This window comes from Mastigoproctus giganteus, chromosome 7 (assembly GCF_048544385.1).
Source record: "Mastigoproctus giganteus isolate SK-2022 chromosome 7, ASM4854438v1, whole genome shotgun sequence".
NCBI classification, from domain to species: Eukaryota; Metazoa; Arthropoda; class Arachnida; order Uropygi; family Thelyphonidae; genus Mastigoproctus; species Mastigoproctus giganteus.
Genome location: NC_143581.1, coordinates 26,748,501 through 26,776,489, shown reverse-complemented (window position 1 = coordinate 26,776,489; position 27,989 = coordinate 26,748,501). Strand labels below are relative to the sequence as shown.

Below are 27,989 nucleotides of genomic sequence, written 5' to 3'. Positions count from 1 at the left end.
GAGATATTACTGGACTCAGCACGCGAAGCGATGCCACTGAAAGAACATTCAACTATGATCCTTTAAGAAGCGACTGAAAAAATAACGTAAGTAAACCGAGTTCTTGCATTAGCATATTAGACTGTCTTTAATATGAGTTTTTTATCTTACAATATGTGTTGTATAATGTATATACGATTGGGATTGATCTCGAAGGAGATCAATCCGAAAAGCTGGCAAGCTTCATCGTTTCCTGAATATTAGTTCAGTCCCCGAACTTTATGATCACACTCGTATTTCTTAAATATTTATCAGCTTGTAGTTCACATTCCATAAAATATTTATTTAATATTTATAGCAACTGTTGCTATGATTTATCTGATTTTCTGGATTTTTTTATAGATGGCACTGCAACTTCTTTTCTCTATATGCTGGATTCCATTCGTTTTCCTTGTGAATACAGAAGCATGTACAATAGTCATTCCGAAGTCTGGGGTTTTAATAATAAAAGATGGCACCGAAGTCAACAGCATTTTATCTCAAGGTATCTAATTAAATCTATTTACTCTAATATATTAAAGATGTCATCATAATATTAGATTTCCGGTAGAAGAAGTGAAGTATGAAAGAATTTTAAATTCTCTGTAAATACAATGTTTTATATATACCCAAATCCAAATTTCTGCTGCTACCTTGCAGGCTAAGGATGTGGAAAACGACGACGGATAATGTATTCTTCCATAAAGATTTCTCGTAGTTTCTCGTCAAAATATGGTTGAAGTCTAACGTCAATCAATGAATTGCAATCAGTGCTTTAACATCAAAACGAATTCACAAAGAATCAGCAACTAAGTAAGAAGTTGGAAAAGTGGGATATATTTTTAATTATTAGTTTTAAATAATTGTTTTTCATGTTAAGTTTATGAGATGCATTAAAGGTCACAAAAAGATAAAAAAAAATGACGTTACGTTGTGAAAGACCATTAATCGTATTTCAATGTCAAATAAAAAAAAAAATGCAGTATGTATAGAGAGAAAGAATAATTACTCCTAAAAATGAATTGCACATGTTTATGTATATTCTTTATCGGACATTTCAAAAGGCATCTATGACAGAGCGAGCAGGTGAACACATGTGCACTTGTCAAAACAATTAGGGATCACAGCATACTTGGGTAAATGTATTATGTCGAAACATTTAAAGCAACTCCATGAAGAATAATTACGGCTTTAGTGGAAAATGAAACATCAGAAACGAACCAGTTTAAGCTTGTCTAACCCTTTTTTCTACAAGCCACTGTGGATGGAATGTGCACGAACAACGACTTTGGTTTGGTGTATTGTCTCCATCAGCTACCAGACATGATTCTCAAGGGCGATGCACAGGTAAAATCGAGGAATGGATGTGTAGTGCTGAAGTTTTGACTGTTCAATCCGGAGAAGTGCTCCAGTACATCTAATTAGGTCGTGCCAGACGTGCTTGATAGGATTCAACTCGAGGAGCAGGTAGACCAATCCATACAGACGATACTTTCATCTTCCAACACAGTGTTGCTGTGTTGGCCTCAGAGCACAGCAACACTGTGCTCTGAGGTTGAGCGTTGTTGTTAATACGAAAGAACTGTTCGTATGCAGCACCAGAATATGGAAGGTCCGTAGGTTGCAGGATCTCAATTTTATACCTGCGTGTAGCCTGGGTCTCCTTTTTGATGACGCAAAGGTCTGCACGACCTCTTCCAATACTTCCACCAGACGCTGTGTTCCTGTACTTACTCAGGATTGTTCAGACTCCTGTTTCACACCACACTACAAGAATCCGACTGAAGGCCATATCTGTGCAGATGATTTTGGAAGGTTTGGGTAAACACTCGTATCACTGCCGCTGAGCAAAGGGTCCAAATAGCTGGGTAGCATACAAACGTCCATTGAGACGGCTAGGTGAAAGAAAGACAATGATCTTACCTGGGCATTATTGACAGTCTACGATGCTAACCTGGGAGTCTAGGAATGGTCTAGGTTTCTTCAAGCTGATTTCACAACCTGCTGATGACACTTTGTGAGACACCAAGCCAAGCTTCAATTTGGAGTTGGGACTGTCCTACCTCCGGTCTCTCGATCATTCTCCGTGCAGTAGGCTGAGGCAGATGAAAATTTGTACCAGTCTACAGTAGTCAAGCATCTAAAATTGACATTTTCAGATGCTTCATTACGATAGTCGTCGGGTGTTTATCATTTTGAGCTGTGGTTCGCGAAAGAGATCCGTCTGGAAGGTGGTCGAGTATGTACCGAAACGAAGAAACTCTTGAATTTGCATGTTCTTTCTAGGTACGTAATTGTAGGAGAACTTAAAAATTAACGTCTGCACTTTAGTCCCTGAACGTGTGCTCTCACTGCAACCACAATTGATATCGATACGTGGACTATCCAACAGACTGTGCAGCGATCCTCTAATCGTTTTGACCAGCGTATATTAGGCGAGGTTCTACTCGTTTTTATTTGTTTGTTAAAATAGGATTTAATTTTATCATTTCTCAAAGAGTGTCTTTAATATTTGCATTTTGAAGCGAACCGCTCCCAGTGCCACCCAAGACCTGTTGATTGTGCTGATATTTTGGACCAAGGTCATAAAACCAGTGGGATTTATAAGATATGGCCACGAAGTCGCGCAGTGAGTGAAGGTTTCAATGTCTATTGCGATATGCTTACTGATGGGGGAGGATGGACGGTATGTACCTTCATCTAATATGTTTTACGATGTTACCGAAATAATTAGAAATTTTGAAAGATTTTAGGAATTCTAAACATTTCAACTTTTTTTAAAGATATTCTCCAACTTTATTATATCACCGTGCAGTGCAAAATCTCCAATGCAAGTAAAAGAAGTATAGGGATTCAATGCAATTATTTTTCACTAAATTGGCAGCACATCAACCAGCCAACCAGTTGGCTGGTTGGTGTGTTGCCAACTATGACCGTTCGTCAGTTAGTTTTTCGGTTTGCTGGATAAAAAACCCCAGTTTCCCAAAAAGATCTGAATACAGTGCCCCTTTCTGATAATAGAAAAAAGATGAAAGTTTATCGGACAATAAACTTTCAGACATTCACTTTATTATGATGCATACAGCATTGCTTTGCAGTACGAAGTTTCTTCGCAATAAATATTTGAATGTATTAGATTCTTTTGTAATAATCTTGTATAAATTTGCAGAAAGGCGCTTATGCGACTCATCGTATTAAGTGAACTCATCTGCAATATTGAAATGCTACTCTTCAAATTACACAATTTTGAATATCAAATATACTGTCGCAGCTTCTAACTACACATTACTAACAGATTTTGTTTCTGTGTTCAGGTTTTTCAGCGGAGAGGAGATTTTGGACGGCCTGACGACTACTTTTATCGCGAATGGGATGCTTACAAGAATGGATTTGGAGAACTTCGCAAGGACTTCTGGTTAGGTATAAACAAACTAATCATTCGGTCTTAAGGTTCGAATTTAACAATGTTTTTTATTATAACGATATGAAGTTCTTTTTTTCATACAGGTAATGACAAAGTAAATGCTATTACCAACCAAAGAAGTAACTCTGTTAGGTTCGATCTTGCAGATTTTGAGGGTAATGAAAAGTTTGCTTTGTATGATCAGTTTTGGATTGATGACGAAACGTACAATTATACTGCTCATGTTCGTGACTACACGGGAAATGCTGGTAAGTAGTTGGCTGAGGGCAGTGGTGGGTCTAATAGAACGATCAACGATCAATAGAACGTATTATATGCAGTTCATTTTAATATCTTCTAGGTGATGCCTTCAGCTATCATGACAGTAGACAGTTTTATACCAAAGACAGAGATAACGACTCTGATCGTATACATTGTGCCCAAGCATTCAGTGGAGCCTGGTGGTATCATGCCTGCCATGATTCAAATCTCAACGGACTCTACCTGAGGGGAAATCACACAACCAGCAGTACCGGAGTGAACTGGGGTAAATGGAAAGGATATAATTATTCACTTTCTACGACTGAGATAAAGATCCGTCCAGCCAACTTTAAGTCTACTCTCAATGAAGAAGAAATCCCACAATAAAATGGCTGCTGGTCTATAATAAAGTGTTTTCATCGCAAACATTCTGTAGAAGGAAGAAACTGTAAAATAAATGATGTTTGGTAACAGATTTCACCTGAAATATTGTATCAATACATTTTCAATAGTCGAGTTCAATAAAGACTGGCTGGAACACTCTTCTGACAATCTTGTGGATATTTCTTCTCAACCAATCTATAATGCTTAGATATACGTTATAGCAGCTTTTAAAGTTTTGTTTCTACAAAATGAAATTGGAGACTGCAGTTGTAAAAATACATTTGATCCCCTTCATTATCCATTAATATCCTATTTAAGAGTATAAAATACTGGTGCTAAAATTTTATACTTTTGTTGAATAGTATCAGACAAAATTCTCATTCTACTAATCGTCATACACCAAAGTGTTATGCACCAAATTGACACCATTTATCTGAAGGACTATAGAATCAGAATTGAGTCTGAAGCTTCCCAGAAACTCAAAGCAAAACATATGATGATTTGATGTCGATCCGCCTTTTCTTAATCGAGTAATGCCCACATCTGAAAAAACTTCCATTAATACATATCGATAACTCCAAATTTTATGGATAAAATCATTCTATTGGTTCGATTTTAATGAAATTTAGAAAGCTTCGACAGACATGATGAACACAACAGACACTTTATGCATTTGTAAACCCACTTAATAACTATTTCTTTAAGCATTGGGAGAAATAAAACTGCGCTAGCGGCGAAGACTAAAGACGTATGAGATGAGTGGCATTTTAAGCCAATACTTTTGTAGAATCAAAAACTCTTAACAATCTGTTCTTTTACCAATTTAACGATAAAAATACTTAAAAGGGAGCGAAGAACTCTCTTTTGCAAAGATTATACAAAGATTCTTCCACGAATAATCGAATGGACTTTGGATAGTTTATTCAGAAAGACACTAAAACCCTGTTGGTGAGCAAAAGATAATTATGATTTAAGAGTGAACTCTCTCACTGTCACTGTTTTCACTATGAATATCTTCTCTGTATTTACATTGACCAATATCTCGAAAGCGGCAAGGAATGTTTACCGGTAGCGTAATTTGATAACGTTTTAATTTTAAGGAATACGCTAAACATAAAAGGGAACATCTTGGCATTATTTTAGAGAAATTCATTGAGTTGATACACTTGTGATCTTTTTGGGCAGTGGTAGAAGAAAAGTAACGTAAGTATGCATGCCATTCATTTTAATATAAATTATAAATTAAATTTATATTACAAATGTACATAAATAAAATACGTAGCATTTCGATATTTTAATACGTTCATTTTACAGATGGCGCTACTTGTTTTTTGTATTTCATTCGTTTTTCTTGCCATCAACGAGGCATGTCCGATAGTTAACTCGAAGTATGGAGTTATGGTAATAGGAGAGAAAAAGGTTGATACTGAAGCCAGCAACAGTCTCTTTCCAGGTATTATAATTAATTGTAAATAATATTTGCTAAATTAGTTTTTAAATCTTTAGTTTATCATAACGGAAATGCAGTATTCATAATATCTCAATATAATGGATTTTATTGCTTGTATTTAGTCTTATTATCGATTTTACATTATGGTTTGAACTCTTAAATTAATTTTAAAAATATACTATATTGTCTCTAACGCGACTATGCAATTCATAATTGTAATAATTAATATTTCGTTTTAAACTCAACATGTGCATCCAAGTATTAATAAGTGAAGTACTGTAGAACGTGCTAGTTTTATAAAGTATTTATAAATTAGCATATTCTACAGTATTTTTCGATTTTATTTTGCAACAAGATATATCTTCTCTTCACTTTAATTTTATTTCGTTGTAGGATAACCATGGATAATTTTCTATCCTTGTCTTTTCCATCTATCACTAACATGGTAGGCATACTTGTTCACTGTTTGGGAAGGGAAATCATTCTTGGTCTTGATGAGTCTGTAAATGTGCGAATGATTAAGAAAAGCTGGTCAGATCTTACTCATTTATATTTGTAAAGAGGACTGCTTAAGTCTTATTTTCTCAGTAAGATGGTTAATGTGTTGCATTTTTCAGTGAACTATGTCCAGTGCCGCTCAAGACCTGTGGACTGTGCTGAGATCTTCGACGAAGGGCATAAAAATAGTGGGATTTACAAGATATGGCCACGAAGTCGCACAATAAGCGAGGGTTTTGATGTCTACTGTGACATGCTCACTGATGGAGGAGGTTGGACGGTTTGTACTTTTATAGGTGATTTTCTGCGCGATGTGTGATTTAAATACAGCGCTTATAATTTTTTTGAATTTTTTTAGGATTGGTATACAAATGAGAGAATACGTCATGTGATTCGACACGATTTAAGTATGTGTCCCACACATCCATAACGGGCACAGTGCCATTATTGGGGTAAACTAACATCCAAGGAACCTCATAATTAACCAGGATTTTGGGGATAGGTAATATTGCCTATTACAATTTCCAAATTACAGGCCGGGCACTTCAATTGATATCCAATCTATGAAAATTCAGAAAAAGGCACGACCGAGTGGAAGTGCAAGTACAGAGGTTATTCATGCTTCGTGTTCGAATCTACATGATGCGAATATATATTTATACATTTGGATATTAGCGTGGCTTCTGAACAATCTCCAAAAACTCTAAAGTGCTATAAGCTAAGGGACAAAAACATTACCGTAACCGTTGATATACTCAAAGAACGGTTCAGGTTTAGTCCATTACTTTCTTTGCGACTGCTTCAAAAGAAAAGTATATACCCAAATGGTTCAAGAGAAGTTTCTGAAAATGGAAGACTCATATTCTGGCTACATGAGGTTTAAATTAGCACTGAAATGACCTTATGTCAAGTGGCGGAGGCTTTGCTCATTATGTGTGTGGTATGTATATTACATGGGGTGTCACTGTATTTTACTATATTTCAGCGGGCGTCCTGCTTCTGAGACCACACACACGTGTTCGTATATAATATAGTATCTTATATATGTATAATGAGAATGCTAATGTATATAAAATTGTTTATTTTATGTACAAGTTTACACACAATATTTTATATATTATATACAAAACTTTGTAAGTTTTGTATATAATTTGTAAATATTGTGTGTACAAATAAATGGAAATAAATGGAATGGAAAAATTCTTCTGAGACCGATTAATTGGCCAGGATGTGAAAAATAGCTCATAAAAGTTTCTTTAGCTATGACGGGATTCAAATCCAGGACTTTTTCCACAGTGTGGATTGAAACTGCTCTTCTACTGGAAAGAGTGCGTCATCATGATGGCAGAGTTCAGGTGACGGAATCCAAATTGGAGATCGGTGATGAATTGGTGGGTTTCAAGATAGTGTTCCAAAGTCTTTTCTGTAATAATGTAGGGCGCCTGCTGGGCAGCGTTTAATACGGATATCAAGACTCCCAGGCAGGTTTCCAGCACTAAAATGAGAAACCAGAAAGACTAGGATTTTATATGAGCGTCTAGCGTTAAATTAGGACAAGATTCTATGCTCTAAAACTCACCCAGATGGACGTTGGGCAAGAATGCAGCAACGAGAATTGCGTTGTGATGATTAACTCTAAGGCCCTTTGTGTATTGGCCTTTGAGCCCGCCTTTAATGATAGTCTATTTAAATATATATATATGCTATCAAAAGTGTGTATTTCGGAATAGTCCTGAAGAAAGATAGATCAACAAACAAGGTATAGTTTATTATACATACATGGACTTGTGTATTTATTTACAGTAAAAGAATTAAAAAGTAAAACAGGGAATTAGAATTATATTATGTTGTAAGTGTTAGCTTTACTCAGGATAGCTTTACATTTTCTAGTTAATGGATAGTAGTAACATGGCACCTTTCTGCCATTCTGTCGACATTCTTCATGTAGTTTCGGTAAACAATCGTTGTTAATATACAATAAGTAGAAGAGCATCCAGCTATTCGAATTTATAGGTGAATGTGTAAGATCGTCATATAGTTATGTTTACCGTTACTGGAAACGCAGTATCCAGTAGTTGGTACAATAGATGACACATTCTGGCCTTAATATAGAAAATACATATGTGAATTTAGCTGGGAGGAGAGAGGTTAGTATGTGATATTAGGTGGGGAATATAATAGTAGCTGTGGTCGTTCAGTAATTCCAGATAACCGGTCGCTAAACTAAAAGACGAACTTACCCAAATACTTTCCTACCGACTTGCCAGGCACTCCCTCCTCTTGTTCATCTCTCATCATCGAAGTTTTAGCTCCTTTTTCCATCTTCCTCTCCCCAAAAGACCCTCGGTTTTCCCATAGTCCCAATATATACATCCCTTTCCCCTTTGGATGGCCCCTTTCTTGATTGGTTAGGAGCTTATTCCTGTGGGGAAAAGCAAATCTAGGATCACCTGTCCTAGTAATTAGACACGTTTAATTTGAGAAATCTACCGTGAGAAAGGAGTAAATTATTAATTGATATACGATGATACTTCCGGGTTATACCAAGGTATTCTGTTCATACAAAGTCTATTTACCTCTGTCCATCATTTTCCGACAAGAGTCAATTCGCAGTAATCAGTTCGAATTTCTCTCAAGAATACCTTCCTCATTCCGATTTACTCACTGGCCCCCACAGATTTTGCCACTGTATATCTGAGTAATGCAAACGCAGCACTACTTAGCTGATCCTATCGAATGTCGGCTTCATGTAGTGGATTGACCGAACTATGGGAGTGAGATGGAAATTCGATTACTGCTTTCCTAAGAATAGAATCGGACAAAACAACTTTCAACACGGCCTTATTACTCTACACATATAGTGACTGGCAAAAGTAATGTGTGGCTATTTGTGAGAATATTTTACGATATAAAAATGTTCACATTTTAATACACCTCCCGTCTACGCCGAAAATTTTCGAGCAGGGGGGAAAGAAATGACCTCTTGCTCAAAATTTTAGGGTTTGAGATGCTTTTCTAATGAAAAAAAAACGTTTGCATGGAGCTTTTTGGATGGGGGGGAAAGAACCAACCTGTCTCCTCTAACAAATTGAACTACCCTAATCTAATATATATAATACAATATCGAAAGATAATAACATAACAATTTTCCAAGAGTCATTTGGGTTCCTCTGGACAATAAAGTTATCTTGCTACTTTGAACAGAACAGTTCCTCCCTTCTTTTGTCTCTTCAACCTACCTTGGTCGTCACAGATTTCTTTCTGCAAGATCACTGATACAAAAACACTAATATGTTCTGTAATGTTCTGTTTATGAAATAACAAATGTCTATAGGTTGTATAAAACATAAAAATGTCTCTTGTATCGCGCACTGTTCTTTATTGACTACGTTGTAAAAGTGTTCTCTCATTGATGACTGTCAATCTTGGGGAAACCATGCTTTGAGCTCCTGGAGAAACACTAGACTGACGGTCCAAAGGGCACTAAGGTAATTTTCTCTTCTAGGACTGGCTGCATGTAGCTGCTCCGTCAAACTCTTCTCTCCAATGTAACATGATATGAAACAGAGATAAACAACAATTAGTATCTGCTCTTGGCTTTAAAGACATTTACAAAGTATCATATACCTTTAGCATTAAACATGCTTCAATACCAAGTAATACGTTATACATACAATATTATTCAATGATTTGTATAGATATACATATATATATTTAGCATTGGATATGAATTTTGTTCCTGACCGTTATTATATAGTCAGCTTATACCTTAAACACACGTGGTTATTATACACTCACGTTGATAAACATTTTGGTTACACATAAAATGAACTAGTTACTCTTCAAAATACATAAAGATTCACTACTATAAATGCCCAGAGTAACTTACAATAGTAAAATTTAGGAATCTATTTATACTCAAAATTACATATTTGTGGGATTACAATGATTTAGACGTTTACATTGTCTTATCTTATTATAACAATGAAGTTAAAAAAAATATTTATCATACAAAGTATATATAGTGATAATTTTAGTTAATAGGATAATATATATCTGGTTAATTAATGGTGTAAATACGCTGTAGGTTACATTTACATATAATTATAAGTGGGTTTTAATGATTACATAATGCTAAAATTTTTTTTTTTTTTTTTTTTTAGCTCTAATATTTCTTACATAGTAATTTCCTGACACCCTGGGCTGTAAATTTTATTACTCCCACCATTCCGTTATGGGAGGAGACAGTCTCGCCTTAATCAACCCCTTACCCTCGAGCCACTGAGTGTATAAATCAGCCGTGTACACGGCACAGCGCTCGGTGGGGTGATTCCATGGACATCTAACGGAATGGTCCCTCACCGTTGGCAGTGATCCCTTCTTAAAAGTAGTGAGAATCCTAATATTGACCACGGTTCTAAAGGGAAGGAGCTCTTCAAGGCGCTGTGCCTTCGCTTCCCCCATGGTAAGGATCGTGTGGTATTCTCTCGTTATGTGCGACAACCAAGATCCAAAATGTGGTGAGGTGAGGGCCCCTGGTTTTAGGGAAGAAGTAATAAACTGGTTGTCCCAGGTGATGCAGGCGATTTCCTCCGCGAAGAGTGTAGCCTCTATCTCGTCCGAGGACAGGAAATCTATTACCATCCACTGGTTGAAAGGAACCTGGTACTGCTGGGGAGGAGGGCGTCTCATAACTGGCATCCTGTTTATGTGCTGGGTGCGGAATGCCCCGCACACCCGTCGTCTTTTAGAAAATCTTTCTGGGGTAAGAATTAGTTCAGCCCCAGAGGGCACTTGCCGGGTAACTTCCGATGTAGTGACAGCACGTGTTACGCTTTTGTACAGCCATCGACTGTATACACCCAGGAAGGACCATAGGGCGAACAATACCCTCCTGATATTCTTCCCGATTGAAGTGGCTGAGAACAATAAAATACTTACAGTAAGTAGGGTACAAATCCCATCATCCACTCTTCCTCTTCTCTTTCACTCAAAAGATTTGCTTCATTTACTCTTGTTTCTTTCTCCTTTTATGCATAAGTCCATGGAGAGAGAGAGAGAGAGGGAGGGCAGAAGATCTTATAGCAATTACGCTTCTCAGTTATACTTCCCATTTATTCTTCTTATTCTCACTCTCTGTCATAATTATCACTGTTTTGCTTCCCTTTCACTCGTCTTCAAGAAAAATGGATCATTTGGTTTATTTGCGAAAGCATGCCAAACATGAAGAAACCACAAATATACTCAACAAGGCTATAGATAAGAGCAAAATTGGTATTTTGATCCAGGAGGTAAATCCTCCACCAACTAATTGATGAAACCATACTGACCAAGGTGATTGCCCTGGTGCAAAACTAGATATATAGGATACTTGTGAAAAGTTAGGGTGACTTATTTGTAGCGTTGGGTCTTCCAAACAAAACTCTATGTCTTTACAGGCTGTGATAGTTCGAGCAATTAAGCACAAATTTTCTTTGTGACATTTAGTATCTGTCTTGAACTGGATAGTGTAAGTGGTTGTTTCTTGGGTTAATTTAACTGATCTTGTGGCCACTAATATGTTTTGGAAGTTTACTGAGACAGTTCCAGCTAGGCATGTCGAAAATGCTTGAAAAGTAAGAGTAGCTAGTGTGTCACATGTAAAACATCCAATTGGTCTAGTAATGTCTTCCACAAATTTGGGGCACACTGTATGTGTTTCCAGATAAAAATCAAACTCAAAAAATGACAGATCCAGGGTCAATGGGACTGATTGTATCATTGTTGATGTGAGCCGACCTGAGGGCTCGATTTCTAACTGGTGAAAAACTTGAATTTTTGGAAGTTTATTGATTTTGTTTGCCACCATTTGTTCCAAGTAAGATTCACTTTTTTGACATCTTATCTTCTCTTCATAAAACTGACATTGAATCATCCGGTCATCAAAAATGAACTGTTTTGAAACACTGTAATTTGCTTGTACATCACCGATTTCTCCGTATTTTGGCCTGGACACTAAAGCTGCTTGGTCTAAATAAGCCTCACTATTATCACCTACCCTCAAAATCACATGATGTTCAAGGATATCGGTGGGCTGATCAAAGGTTCCCAAGACTTGAATCTCAATATTATTTCGTGTAATTGCAAAATTCTTTAGAGAAATAGTTTCAATGGTCTCATTAGCACGTGTCTGAACTTCAACTATGTAACGACAAGAAACTCCTTCAATTTTGCGGACTTCGTACACCCTTGTAAAGTCTGGAACTAACCATACTCGATAGTGTAAACAGGACTGACTATCAATGATGAGACAGTTTGAACCGCTGTCTCCTGCGATGCAGTTAGTAATTCCTGGCCAACTCAAGGATTCTTTGGTGATACCCTCAAAAAGGTAGTCACCCACACAATGTTGGCCCCAAGCACAGAAGGCATTCTGGGGGCATGCCACTTGACTTATGAGATGTAATTCTGTGGGGAAAGTGTAGTACATTCGTTTTGTCTGCCAATGACACTGCACTTGTTTAAAGGTTAACTGCAATTGGAAAAGAGTTTGTTCTGCGTCAGAAACGAACCATAAGCACTGTTTGTATTCCAAATTTAACAAAGTCACACGGGCTTTAGTGGTGATTTTACAAGGTTGAGATAAGTCTGCTTGACATTCTTTTATTTTGGCATGTAAGATCTGGTGATTGGTACATGTTGACCCAACTATAAGTATAAGGACTGATAGGTATACAATGATTTGCAGGGGTGCAGCCTGCAAAAGTCGTCTCGGCTCCATGGGGATATGTTCTTCCAAATATTCTTGTACCCTTCCTGTGGTTGTTCTAATAGTTGCCCCGGTGGTTAGGCCTGCCATACTTGTTAGGCGCCAAACAATTCGAAACATTTTCCACATGACACTAATCAACATGAAAAATCCCCTGACTGTTTGCACTATAGATTCGATGATGAGCTTAGAGTACCAAATAATGATTGCTGCTAGAATACCCAAAACTAGGTATATTAAATAAGATACAATAGGTGGGAAGCAATGTCTATTGTTTATGAATTCCCAACAAAAAATACAAGTCATCTTTTTACATTCATCTCTTCCGGCCAAATGTATTGTTCCTTGCATTATTTTCCCTTGTTGGGAAACAAAAAGAAATTTTAATGGTCCTGGGGTTAACATAAACTCGCGAGGAACTTCTGCCTGAAATGGTTCTTTATCTATTACAAAAGTTCGTTCATGGCCAAACCTTCTTATTATTAAGGTACCCTTTTCTAATGTAGAGAAAACCGGGTCTGTAAACTTGACGTCTAATCCTTGCTCTTCAAAATGAGCTTGCTCATCAGACAACACATGTCGTGTGTGCCTAATTCGATGCACATGTTCAACGGGCGGTGTCAAACAGACTTTATAGGAAATCACTGGCGGATCCCTGACAGTCTGCGAGCCCCACTCCACTAGCCAATATGTTTCAGCTGGTTGTCTCTGACATACACATGACGCTTGCTGATTGCACTCAGTTTCGAAACAATACTCAATACTTCCCTTGCATCTTGTACCCTTCCTGTGGTTGTTCTAATAGTTGCCCCGGTGGTTAGGCCTGCCATACTTGTTAGGCGCCAAACAATTCGAAACATTTTCCACATGACACTAATCAACATGAAAAATCCCCTGACTGTTTGCACTATAGATTCGATGATGAGCTTAGAGTACCAAATAATGATTGCTGCTAGAATATCCTTGCTACACTCACAACTCTCTCCATTTCTTTGACACTCATAAATAACTGAAGTGCCATTCTCTTTCAGGGACTGTTTTAATATAAAATGGGCTGGTGGGACCAAAGTGCCGTTTTCAAGGAGAATTCGAGATACCCATTGCTTGAGGCAATTTCCGCAGTTCATTATTGAACAACTATTCTGGGGAAGTGATTTTCGTAGAGACAAAGATGGTTTGGTCATCTCACACTTGTACATTCCATGTTTGACTTGACAAATTTCAACTTCAGCTTGACAAAACAGGAGAAAAGTTCCTAGGATGATCATTCTCAGCAAATAACTCATATTGGGCGTCACACTTGTTATAGGACACGAAAACCAAACTATAAAGGGAGGAAAAAAAAATTACTCAGGTGCGTCTTTACTGCGTCCCACTAACAACAACAAAAATAACAAAAAAAAATCTCTCTCTCTTTTTTTCAATCTTTCCATGCATCTCTAATAAGACCCACCAAATCAAGTCCTTTGTCTTCATGTTGTGGGTCTAACCTTGATGCAAGCGGACCTAACATCCACTGTAGTGCTCTATCGACACCACTTGGCTGTTCGTTTTGATTAATATTTTCCTGCTCACTGGGTGGATTATTTGGTTCTGCTCTTTCTCTTCCCTCCGGAACTGATTCAGGAACTAACACTTCCTTTTGGGTTGGAGGTTTGATAGTTACTATATGTGGAGTGTGGGTCACATGATCACGACTGCGCAAGTTATACCCATGTGCCGGGGTTGGTTTATGGGCAGCTTCCACTAATGCTTCAGGTTGTTTTGTCTTTGTTTGCTCATTTTGATCCTTATTGGGGAGGAGGTTTAAAGGGATTGACACTGGAATAGTTGCAGCTCTTCTAGTTAGCTGGGTTGTCACTGGTAGTGGGTCTACAGGGGGCATACAATCACACTCTTCCACAAGGGGATCATCAAAGATCCAGGTTTCTTTAGGTATTGTTTCAGTACATGTTTGATCTGATAATTCACTGTCTTCTGATTCCTCCATTCTGAGATCAGGAAAAACTTTCCTATCAATTAATTTTGTCAATCTATCTACATGCACTAACTGTCTGTCCTTTGGGACGTATAAATTCTGTATTTCAAAATTGACTGGAGAGGTCTGATTGATTACACGGTACGGGCCTGTACTCAGGCGAGCTAGTTTCTTGGTTGTTCCCACCTTCACCTTAGGTGTAAAAAGATAAACTAGATTTCCCACACGAATGTTTTTGTCAACAGCTACTACTGCTCTACGTTGCTCTTGTTTCTGGACAGCTTCCTCCAAATGTTCCGAAACAATTTCGTAGGTTCTACGGAGTCGTGCACACATCTCTTCTGAATAATTCTCCAGGGATGAGTATGACTGTCTCGCTTTAGCGTGCCATAAATCTGATGGTAACACTAGATCTCTTCCATAAATTAAGAAATTGGGTGTTTCTTGAGTAGAACTGTGAGTGGCAGCATGATATACAGCGACAGCCAATGGTATCATCTCATCCCAATCTGACTGGGTCTGATTTATGACGTGAGATAATATGTTCGCTAAGGTACGGTTTAACCGTTCCACCTTAGCATTGCACTGCGCATGAAACGGAGAGGTATGAATTTGGTGAATGTTCAATTTTTCACATACTTGTCGCAATAATGAGGACATGAAATTAGTACCTCGATCTGTGAGTATGTATTTAGGAATTCCATGTCTCGCTATCACATTGTTTATAAATGCTGTGGCTACTTCATCTGCCTTCTGAGTTTTGAGTGGAACTGCTTCAACATAACGCGTGAAATTATCTACTGCTAACAATAGATATTTATGTCCTCTCAAGGACATAGGGAGAGGTCCTAGAATGTCTAATGACACTCGCACCCAAGGTGAATTTTCAACGGGAACTCTCATCAGAGCTGCTTTGGCTTTAGGGTTATAACCTTTACGTTGCATACATGATGGACATGTCTCAATATAGTTCTTCACTTCCGAAAACATCCCAATCCAAAAAAAATTTTTCCTGAGTTTCTCCAATGTCTTCTGTAGCGCAAAATGGCCTCCACTTAAAGAATTGTCGTGGCATGCCTTCAACACTTCTGACTTCAGGCCAACGGGCACTACTAGTTGTTCCGTTGGCTCTTCTCTTGTCGCTCCAGGGTCAGATAAAGTGTAGTGATATAGTATTCCCTCTTTAGATAAGTAGAAGGAATCTGGGATTTTCACTGATGCTTGGGGTATTCCCTCCAACTGTTCGATTAACTTCTGCAAAATTGGATCTTCTCTTTGCAGAGTTTTAATCAGAGTTCTGGTTTGTTGCTGAGGCATAACCAGTGATTCTATGGTTACATCAGCCGATATGGGAGCGACTAACTCAGTTGTTCTTGTTACCTTTGATCTTTTTGGTTTTTCCTCTGCTTCTAACACAGGTCGCGAGAGGAAATCTGCATTTGAATGCACTTTACCCGGACGATACACAATTTTATAGTCATACTCTTGTAACAGCATGCTCCATCTCGCTAAGCGGGGCGAAGGATTTTTCAAATTGAGCAGAAAGCTCAATGGTTGGTGGTCCGTTATGAGCGTAAAGTGATTGCCCACTAGAAAAGGTCTAAATTGCATAACTGCAAAGATAATAGCCAATGCTTCCTTTTCTGTTGTACTATAATTTACTTCGGATTTCTTCAATAATCTTGAAGCATAGGCAACTGGTTGTCTTGAATTTTCATCTACTTGCGATTCTAAACATGCGGCAATTGCATAGGACGAGGCATCAGCCGAAAGAACGAAAGATTTAGTGAAATCAGGGTAAACCAATAACGGAGGAGTGGTCAAAATAGTTTTCAGCTGGTCGAAAGCCTGCTGCGTAGAGCAATCCCAAACAAATGGCGTTTCCTTTTTGGTCAGCTGGGTCAATGGACGGGCGATTTCAGCATAATCTGGAATAAATTTCCTATAAAATCCCGCCATTCCAAGAAACGATCGGACTTGTTTGATAGTCCTCGGAATTTTACAATCTCGGATTGCCGCGACGTTGGCCGGATCCGGACGAATACCGTCACCGCTGACTAAATGACCTAAATATTTCAATTGCTCCTTCAGAAACTCACACTTCTTAGGTTTCAATTTCAGATCATATTCTCTGAGACGCTGAAAGACTTTTCGCAATTTCAGGAGATGTGAATCGAAGTCGGATGAGGCGACAATCAAATCGTCCATGTAAGCAAAAATGGAGTCTTTATGCAAAGTTTGTAAGGTCAAGGTCATTGCTCGCACAAACGAACATGGTGCATTCTTTAATCCGAACGCCATTTTTCGGAACTGATATAAGGATTCACCAGTGGTGAAGGCAGTTTTGTGACGATCGGCGGGGTGAACTTCAATTTGGTGGAATCCGCTCTGCAGATCAAGCGAAGTAAAGTAGCGCGCTTTCCCTAGAAGCTGAAGAATTTGATTTAAATCCGGAATTGGGTACGAATCCGAAACAGTCTTAGCATTCAGCTTGCGAAAATCTATGCAGAGCCGATATGTGCCATCCTTCTTCTTTACTAAAACTATCGGGGCAGAGTAAGGTGAATTGCTGGGTTCGATAATATTTGATTCCAAAAGATCGTTTACCTGCTTCCGGACTTCATCTTTCAACTTGAAAGGAACCCTATAAGCTGATTGCCTAACTGGTATACTGTCTGTCAATTTAATTCTATGTTTAAATACCTTTGAATTTCCTAGCTGAGCTGGACACTTGGCAAAAACATCTCTATATTCATACAACAAGTCCGATAGTTTATGTTTCTGATCACCAGTCAAATGATCAAGATCAAAATCTTTTAAAGTCACAGGAGATGCCTTATTTTCTTCTACTTCCTTACCTGCAAAAGTAACTGGATTATTTTCAACCCTTTCCAAACTAGCAATGCCCATCCCCTTTGGAAGATGTAAAGGCTCAGCCGACAAATTTGCCACCAAGACTGATATCAATCCATCGGACTGTACTTTGTCGATTGAACACCTGACAGCTAAGTCTTCACTACTTAGGTTAAAATTAGGCTCTGTTAGCACCAATTGTTCAGTGGAAACAGCAAGTTGGTTACAATATGCTGTCACTACCCTCTCTGACGCAGGGGGTAGCACATGTTTACATGTGAGCTTAGCTACCACGGGTTTAGAACTCATGACTTGTTCCCTAACACCTACTTCTCTTAAACAAATATTCAATGGAATTGATCGGATCATTTTTTTGCCTAAGTCAACTATGAAGGAAAAACGTCTCAAAACATTCAACCCCAAAATAACGTCATAATGCCCCTTAAAATTCCCATTAGCCACCAAAACATTATCCTGAAAGGTCACATTATCCAATTTAAGATTAGCTGTAATTTCCATATTGATAGGAACAATGTAACCTGATACTCCTGTTACGGTCAAATCTGGTGACCTTGGGTTTAATAATTTCTCATGCTTGATTTTATTATATAGATCGGTACTCAAAAGGGAGACACTTGCTCCTGTATCGACTAAAAATTTAGCTGGAACATTTTGAACAAATCCGGATATTATCGGTAATTTGGCGTCATTGTCCAAAATATAGACCCCGTGTTGCACTACTTTATGTTGGGTACCAAGTTTGTGGGTTCTATAGTAATCTTGACATGGTAAAACGGTTCTATGACCTTGACAGTCTCTTTTATCTAGTCCTGACCTTTGTTTTAGTCAAAAAGATCTCTCTGCACCTTGTCTACAACTTCCACTGCCTACCTGATTAATTGGCCTACCTAAAACCGCTTTAGGGGATGTTCGATCAAAATTAAACTCATTTCTAAATATGCCCCTTCTTTCCCGTGGATATGAGTTCATATTTCTGCTATTCTGACCGTTATAATACCTTCCATTTGCATTATTGCCTCTATACCCATCAAAATTGTAACTTTGCCTATTAACATGGGGCGTCCTAAATTTTGGTAATGCAGTGTATTCGTTCGCTCCGCGATTTGTGTACCGATAAGGAGAAGAAATTGGCGTCGGGCGATAGGTGCTCTGTTGGCCGCGATGTGTAGAACGATTCTCCCTTTGTCTTGCTCCACAGGCAGTATTTGGTAATAGATGCCTCTCAGCATGGTGTGTAGCAGGAGAACGTCTCCAGTAAGGTCCTCTGACCTGCGCGGTCAAGGCCACGGTGTCTCCTTGCCTGTTTGGCTGTGGATATTGTGAACTAAACCCTTCACAAGTACTGATAAGGGGGGGGGTGCATAGGCTACTGTCTTGCAATTTTGATAGCGGTCTATTTCATTAACAGGTGTGACTCGGTTTTCTGAATTATTATGAGTGGGATTGTTAATTGTCAATGCATTTAATGTTTGTTGGATGTTCTGTATTTGTTCTTGTATGGGTCTAATAATGTTTTCAAAATAATTTTTGTGTTGATTCCCGACTTCATCATTATTAGTTTGACTCAAAATAGCATTAATTGGCCTATTTCTTGTTTCTATGATTTCATTATTGGTTTCCTCCCTTTTTGCTATTGTAACCGCTTCTGAAAACGTTAGGGGGTTCTGGGTAAGCACCGTTCGTTTAATTTTATTAGAAATCCCCCTGAGAAATTGGGCCAACATAGCCTGATCAAGTATATTTAAAGATTCTGGAGAATCATTTTGAGTTTTAAACGCTAAGAGTGCTAAGTTTTTCACTCTCGCACTGTAGCTGGCAATTGGCTCTGCCACCCCCTGTATAGCTGTTGCGAATTGGTGAAGGCTGGTTACTAATGGTTCTGTTTTCTCAAATTGTGCCAAAAAGGCTTTTTTAAATACACTATAATTTTTCTCTTTGCGTAAATCGGTTGATTGAGCCAAAAATTCGGCTGCAACGGAGCGAACTTTTGCCTTACAGACTAGTAATAATTCAATGTCCCGCCAGAGGGCTAACTCTCCAACGCTCTCTAAGGTCTCAAAAAACATTTGTACTGAGGGGCCCTCATCAACTTTTCCAAAAAAAGTAGGCACTAAACCAATGTAGCCTGCAATATTAGCCAAATGGGACCTAACTGGATCAGGAGGGGATGGTTGTGTCTGTTGCATCTCAAACAAGGGGGCTGATAGGTCTACTTCTGTAATCTGTGAAGTCTGGGGGCTCTGACCTTCCATTTTAAATATCTGATATCTGGGTAAAATCAAGTGACCCTATTTATATTTTTGATTCTAAACTAGGGCGAGTCTATCTGTATTTTGTGAAACCCCCAAAATAGTGTCACTTACCTTTCCGTTGAGCTAAAAGAAATTATAAGGTTAATAATCACACTACTAAAATAATAGGTGTTCCAACATATAGCAACTGTACAAGGGAAAAAAAATATTACTCCCCCCTTTTTTTTTTTTTGAAAATAAACAATTCAAAAGGTTACTAGTTGCTAATTGTTAACTAGTATGAGTGTACTTTCAGACGTCTGTGTTGTTTGTACAGCTGAAAGGGAAAACAATATTAGATAAAATGTCTCTGACTATTACTCAGGCTGTCAAAAAAATTTTTTTTTTTTTTTTTTGACTACTTCAGTAATCCCCTTTATTTCATCCCCTATTTCTAGTGTCTCTTATTGTCACTCTCCTCAGTTTAGAGCTCTTAGAATTGATCATAAGCATTGATCAAAGGGTGGTTTTTCATCCCGCAAAAACACAATAAATCCTGGTCACGGCACCAGTTGTTCCGAAGTCTTTTCTGTAATAATGTAGGGCGCCTGCTGGGCAGCGTTTAATACGGATATCAAGACTCCCAGGCAGGTTTCCAGCACTAAAATGAGAAACCAGAAAGACTAGGATTTTATATGAGCGTCTAGCGTTAAATTAGGACAAGATTCTGTGCTCTAAAACTCACCCAGATGGACGTTGGGCAAGAATGCAGCAACGAGAATTGCGTTGTGATGATTAACTCTAAGGCCCTTTGTGTATTGGCCTTTGAGCCCGCCTTTAATGATAGTCTATTTAAATATATATATATGCTATCAAAAGTGTGTATTTCGGAATAGTCCTGAAGAAAGATAGATCAACAAACAAGGTATAGTTTATTATACATACATGGACTTGTGTATTTATTTACAGTAAAAGAATTAAAAAGTAAAACAGGGAATTAGAATTATATTATGTTGTAAGTGTTAGCTTTACTCAGGATAGCTTTACATTTTCTAGTTAATGGATAGTAGTAACATGGCACCTTTCTGCCATTCTGTCGACATTCTTCATGTAGTTTCGGTAAACAATCGTTGTTAATATACAATAAGTAGAAGAGCATCCAGCTATTCGAATTTATAGGTGAATGTGTAAGATCGTCATATAGTTATGTTTACCGTTACTGGAAACGCAGTATCCAGTAGTTGGTACAATAGATGACACATTCTGGCCTTAATATAGAAAATACATATGTGAATTTAGCTGGGAGGAGAGAGGTTAGTATGTGATATTAGGTGGGGAATATAATAGTAGCTGTGGTCGTTCAGTAATTCCAGATAACCGGTCGCTAAACTAAAAGACGAACTTACCCAAATACTTTCCTACCGACTTGCCAGGCACTCCCTCCTCTTGTTCATCTCTCATCATCGAAGTTTTAGCTCCTTTTTCCATCTTCCTCTCCCCAAAAGACCCTCGGTTTTCCCATAGTCCCAATATATACATCCCTTTCCCCTTTGGATGGCCCCTTTCTTGATTGGTTAGGAGCTTATTCCTGTGGGGAAAAGCAAATCTAGGATCACCTGTCCTAGTAATTAGACACGTTTAATTTGAGAAATCTACCGTGAGAAAGGAGTAAATTATTAATTGATATACGATGATACTTCCGGGTTATACCAAGGTATTCTGTTCATACAAAGTCTATTTACCTCTGTCCATCATTTTCCGACAAGAGTCAATTCGCAGTAATCAGTTCGAATTTCTCTCAAGAATACCTTCCTCATTCCGATTTACTCACTGGCCCCCACAGATTTTGCCACTGTATATCTGAGTAATGCAAACGCAGCACTACTTAGCTGATCCTATCGAATGTCGGCTTCATGTAGTGGATTGACCGAACTATCGGAGTGAGATGGAAATTCGATTACTGCTTTCCTAAGAATAGAATCGGACAAAACAACTTTCAACACGGCCTTATTACTCTACACATATAGTGACTGGCAAAAGTAATGTGTGGCTATTTGTGAGAATATTTTACGATATAAAAATGTTCACATTTTAATAATAGCTTAAGCGTTGATGGTTGATCGATTTCTCAATTACTTTTGAGAAAGTAGAAGTAATTGCAATGGGACGATAACTGGAAGGAATTTGTTACCCTTTTTAGGAATTGGCTGAATATGAGCAAATTTCCAAGCAGGAGAAAAAACACCAGCGGAATAAGAAAGTGTAAAAATCGGCACCGAAAGGAGCAATCTCATGAGCACTGATTTAGAGAAATGCCATCAGAATTTGGAGCTTTCTGGTATCAAGATTGTTCATGACGATCCATGACAGTTTTGATGCCCTTTCTACTACAGTGGTTACGATTACTGTCCTTCCATTTCATGTGGAAAAGATCTGGGTTCCAGTCCCATGTAGACGGAGGAACTACAATGGTTCTTTCCATCTCTCCCTGAAACTCGTGGTTTTTTATCCAGCTGCCAGGCAACCCTGCCTAAGAATACTCACAATTACGTTGAAGAATCAGTCTTAAACGGCTTGGCACAAATTTCAAACAACTGATTCTTCTATAGAAAAAACTCATTCATTTCCCTTGTGGATCAACAGAATGCTTTATTCAAGACACACAAAGTTTTTCATACCTATTACAATAGTTATTTTAATCAACAGGTATCTCAGAAGGGTTTAATGGTTTTTGCAGGATTTTAGGGGCATAGCATCTTAAGCTATATTGCGCCGTATATATTGGCTGTAAATTGCGTGTGTTCTATGGTCGATTTGCTGTTTTGTGAACGGAAAACTCGAGTTCAGAGAGAAAAATCCATGCTACTTTTGCTGGAGACCGATAAACTCAGCCATATTGTGAAAAAAGATCCATAAAAATCTTTTTTTCGTTGATGGGATTCGAATTAAAGTCTTCCACTCGGTGTAGGGAGGACGATGATTATACCAGCTATGCTACCCACGAGGGCTCCTAGGAGGGAATTGGCAGAATCTTAACAGAAGATAATTTAATGTACATTCTTAACTCAGTGATCTGAGAGTTTAGTTATTTTAGTCCATTTCTCAAACGGCAGAGACTTACACTTTGCCCTTCGTGGATATGATAAGCTCCTCGTTATTATTTTATGATAGACTCTTCAAGAATTTTGCAGAGTATTTTCAAGTGTTTTACCAGTTCTATAGATTATGACGATGAAAGATTACTTGGATTGCTCAATGAATATATTTTGTTATTAAAATATAATATTGTAGATAATAAACTTAAATTTCTTATTTAATAAACTTAAATAATGAAGAGTAACGATGAACTAGTTAAATGATGTGAATCTGTGTTTAGGTTTTTCAAAGGAGAGGAGATTTCGGACGACCACTTGACTACTTTTTCCGTGAATGGGAGGAATACAAACATGGATTTGGAGAACTTCGCACGGATTTCTGGCTAGGTAAGAATGCCTCTTTTCATCATCCTATGATGAAAGACTCATTCACTTGTTTGGTTTAGCGCTACAGCATTCTTCAACACACAACCTTCTAAAACTGAAGGAAGGACTCATTTTTGACAATGTTATATATAGACTGGTTGACCTATAGAACAAAAGCTTTTGTCCTGTATATCAACGATTACTTAGCCTATCTATGTGCAGACTCGGGTATTCGGTCCTACGTTTTACTAACTCTCTCATCCAAGAATATTTTCTTATCCAATTTTGAGTTGCAAAACAGTAAAGATTTTTAAGTAATACGAGGGGCGTTCAATAAATATTTACCTTCATCTAGAAATATCTGAATTATGGATTTGAAACTTGGATGGCAATTTCATCATTCTCTATGTAGCTAGCTACCTTCTAGAGCTAAATATTTTTCCGCCTGTGGATTAGCACTTTCAGGCCCCCTGAATAGAACTCACTTTGAGCAGAAACCAGGCATCCATTATTACCCCATCAGTCTGAAATCTGCGGCTCTGTAATGGTATGTTCATTAAGCGAAGCGGAAAAAGTCTGGAAGTGAGAAGTTGGTGGAACAAGGTAGGTGCTGCAGATTTTCAAAGCCATATGTGATTGCGAAACCCACTGTGAGAGCAGCCTTGTGAGCAGGAGCATTGTCGACTAGGAGGCGGATGCCTCTGGATAGCTTCCCACGTCTCTTCAACCTGATAGCCTATCTTAACTTTACCAGGAGGTTTCTGTAGTACTCCTCAGTGATGCTGTTACGTTTTGGGAGGTAATCTGTAAGGATGATGATACCTTTATAGTTCCAGAAAACTGACATTACGTTTTTGGTAGACAATTGAACCTTGGCTTTTTTGAAGTTTGGTGAAGATGAATGTTTCCATTGTTTGCCCATCTGTTTTGTTTCTGGAGCATTCTGATGTACCCAACATTCATTCCGTCCAAAATCATTAAAAATCTCTCCAACAATCGTCCGAAACACTCTTTCCTCTGGAGGTCTTCAGGAGGTGTCAACAATCTCGGAATCATCGGGCTTCTTCTTTAGACACGTGCAAGAACTCGTAAATTATAGTGCAAACAGAGACGCAGGGCTAACTTTCAGTTCATTTTCTATAAAATTTCTTCAAGGACTAGCTGATCCACTTCAGCTACAATGGCAGGGTATATGGCTGGAATGATTCTTCCTTCTTTGGAACAGTCTTTTCCAATTTTTTAGTCTCGTGTGATGAGTTATCCTCTCTATAGGTATCTTTCATCTCCGCATGGATGTTTTGCTTCTTTACCTTTCAGATGAAGAAATTTTATGATGATCGGCGCGATCAGCCTTCTACTGCTTACCACCTCTTGTTGTATTCATGGCTCTAGTTCAAAACCGATGGATCTAGAAAACAAATATATGTACATTAACTTACAAGACTTAGTAGTACATATATTTATACATAATATTAAATGACCGTAAATATTTCTAGGTGTGAGCAAATACTTATTGACCCTCCTCGTCAACATTCTTTAAAAATCTTTATTGTTCTTGTTGGCATAAATATTTGCTTTGCTTATCCCACAAGAAATTCCTTATTTCATTTTTAAATTGCAGTTGGAAATATCTGATGACGTTCTGTAAAATCCTTTCCAATATCTAAGAAGAATTGTTTAAATCTTATTTCGCAAAACAGACAGTTTTCTTTGCAATTTAAGAAAAGAAACTAAATAACGATAAGTCTTTTAAATCTTTTCACCTTTATGCACATATCCATGCGAAACATTTTATAACAATTTAATAAATAGAAGGGCAGTCACGTTACATTACGAATAAATGTCAATTTTATTTTACAGGTAACGACAAAATAAATGCCATCACAAACCAGAGAAGTAATGTCATTAGGGTCGACCTTGCAGATTTTGAGGGAAATAAAAGGTTTGCTTTGTATGATCAGTTTTGGGTTGCTGATGAGGCCGAAAACTACACGCTGCATGTTCGTGACTATACTGGAAACGCCGGTAAGTACCTTCTGTGGTTGTGGTAGCAGACCCTCAAAGACTTCTTTGAGACTTTAAGTGATTTCTACTAAGTAGTTGGTGATTACTTTGAATTCAAGGATTTCAGTTCTTTGTGTTGGCCAACATTTGCAAGCTTCATATTTTATTATTTAAAATTTGCTCTTATACGCGTTCATAACCAATTTAAGTTCACTATAGTGACGAATCTACCATTCTTTCAAGCTTGCCACTGAGGGTGGGTGGACGTTTGGTAATTTCACGGGGTGAGCAGAATTTATAGTTTCTTTACTGGTGGAGTTTTAATACATATTTCACTGTTTTGATAGGTGTGCTTATCCTCTATGAAAAAAGATACCACGCCATAACTTGGAAGAGAAACGTCTTGTACCTATCCCCATGAAAATTTTTCTTTCATTGATATGCTCAATAGAATATGCTCCCACGTGATCTTCGATTATCATATTTTCATCTTTTCAAAATCAAGCCACCCTAGCGGGATTGTGTGGTTGGAATGGCTCTTTTATATAAACATTTCGGCTGTGATATTATTTCAGTGTTTTTGATTACAGTGTAATGAATTTAAATGAGTTCAATCTAGTACATTGTGTAATTACCTAGTACCCTTTTAATATTATTATTATTAGTAGTAGAATTAGTATTAGCCATACGGTGCAAAGCAGCCACAGGCTTTGCTGAATTGACCATAAAAAAGTATTAAAAAAATACAAATTATTCACTTCTCTCCTCATGTAGGTAACTATCTAGTTGACCCTTGAATTACATCAAAATGTCAGCCTCAACTACCAGCGCCCTGTTCCAGTAATCAACAACTCTCTGAGTAGAAGAAAACTTACTACAATCTAGTCTAAACCTCAATTTGAATTTATGGCCCCTGGTTCTGGAATTCTTTATAACAGCGAAAATTCCTCCTTCATTCATTATGCTAACTCCTCTCAGAGCGTTATAAACCTCAACAGGTCACCTCCGAGGTGCCTGGTTGCCAAGCTCTGTATCCCACATAATCGAAGTCTTTCCTCATACATTCGCCCTTTTGCCGATCTCCTCATGTGAGCTGCCCATTTTTGGACCCTTTCAGGAACTCAATGTCTTTTTTTCAGATAAGGGCTCCATATTTGGGCACAGAATTCCAAATGCGGTCTTATAATTGCCTTATGCAGTGGGATTATGATCACTCTGTCTTTTCAGGATATTGTTCGAGAAATCATTGATAGGACACCACGAGTTTTCCTGGATACCTATTTGCGCTGCTCAGAGAACTTTATATCCACCCGTATCAACTCGAAGATCCCATCTCCGCTACTTTTTAACATAACCTCAGCAAGTGTATAATTTATTATGCAAGGTATTACACCCAAGTATAAGTATTAAAACATAGCTGCCATTTCTTTTACCATCTTTGAAACTTTCTCAAGTCATCCTGAAGGAATGCTGCTTCGCACTGATCAGTAATGACCCATCCAATCTTTACGTCGCTCGCAGATTTTGACATCACGCTCTTTATCCCTTTGTCGATGTCATTCATGAAAATCAGAAAAAAACAGTGACCCACGAACCGATCCTTGAGGGATTTTTTAATATGATCAGAAAGTTAATTATCATTGCAAACAAACTTATTAAAATTACTACATTAATTTTTTTATTTTAATATCTTGTAGGTAACTCCTTAATGTATCACAATGGCCAAAAGTTTTCCACAAAAGACAGGGATAACGATCCAGACAGTCGAAATTGTGCTGAGGTATACAGTGGCGCGTGGTGGTATAAACAGTGCCATGACTCAAATCTCAATGGACTTTACCTGAGAGGAAATCACACAACTACTGCTACTGGAGTTAACTGGGACCCGTGGAGAGGACATAACTATTCACTTTCTGCCACCGAAATGAAGGTCCGACCAGCTGACTTTAAGCAAGCTCAAAAAGAAGTCCCACAATAAAACATTTCTTCTTTCATGATTTCCTTTCCGAATAAACGACTGAAAACCCATTTATGTTCAATTTCATCTCAAAAAAGCGAAACACTTTCAGTTGTTCCCTTAGATACAAATATTTAAGGCCGAGTATTGCCGCCCTGATCCATTGGGTGTAATGAGAATGTGGTCCCGGGATGCAAGAAAAATCGTTTGATATTGCCATCTTTGCTTAATAAAAATTCATTGTAAAAATGGACCAGAGCAATTTTCTAGAAATAGAAATGTTTTAATGTTTACATATGCATTTAATTTTTCCTTTTGGGTAATTTAACTTCTTTTATAAGATCATTACGCAACTATTCTGAAACTATTTTAAAAACTCTGCTATTAAATCCTTCTTTAGTTAAGTCTCCATTTTGCATCCTACTTTTTGCACTCATACTGCACAACCCTTCGACCTAAATTGATGATACAATTGTGGGCAATGTCGGGGCAATCATTCGCTTGTATGGCTACATGATCAGCAGCACTACACACTACACATTTCATGTGAAAGATGCAAGATTTAAAAAAAAAGCTTTAACCTTGAAATAAACCGATGAGCTTGCACAGATAATATATTTTTGTGCTAAGAAATTGAATGTTTTTCTTGGAAGGATCACAATGACAAATGTGTCTTATTTTATCCTAAAAAACTGCCATAATAGAGTCACTCAAGAACGAAC

General features: G+C 37.9%; 1 protein-coding gene across 3 annotated transcripts; it reads left to right on the top strand.

The window, feature by feature from the left end:
* Positions 1–27,338, top strand: LOC150082728 (techylectin-5A-like). Of its 3 annotated transcripts, none has more exons than XM_090377580.1 (6): positions 1–86; positions 382–523; positions 2,544–2,704; positions 3,333–3,438; positions 3,589–3,690; positions 3,783–4,246. In XM_090377580.1, exons 2-6 carry the CDS (start codon positions 382–384, stop codon positions 4,067–4,069), a joined length of 798 nt encoding a protein of 265 aa, XP_090233706.1. In that variant the 5' UTR covers positions 1–86; the 3' UTR covers positions 4,070–4,246. The 3 variants fall into 3 exon arrangements, with proteins under 3 accessions (XP_090233706.1, XP_090233704.1, XP_090233705.1); XM_090377578.1 differs by having other exon boundaries at positions 3,526–3,690; XM_090377579.1 differs by lacking the exons at positions 1–86; positions 382–523; positions 2,544–2,704; positions 3,589–3,690; positions 3,783–4,246 and adding exons at positions 5,381–5,519; positions 6,134–6,294; positions 23,222–23,327; positions 25,167–25,331; positions 27,008–27,338 and having other exon boundaries at positions 3,350–3,438.
* Positions 27,339–27,989: the final 651 nt, after the last annotated feature.

What these genes read in the sequence shown, in the direction of transcription:
- LOC150082728 (XM_090377578.1), top strand. Translation starts at nt 382, where the DNA reads ATGGCACTGCAACTTCTTTTCTCTATATGCTGGATTCCATTCGTTTTC. An exon ending in CAACAGCATTTTATCTCAAG is followed by an intron (nt 524 to 2,543) that starts GTATCTAATTAA and finishes TGCATTTTGAAG; the next exon opens with CGAACCGCTCCCAGTGCCAC. An exon ending in TGACTACACGGGAAATGCTG is followed by an intron (nt 3,691 to 3,782) that starts GTAAGTAGTTGG and finishes AATATCTTCTAG; the next exon opens with GTGATGCCTTCAGCTATCAT.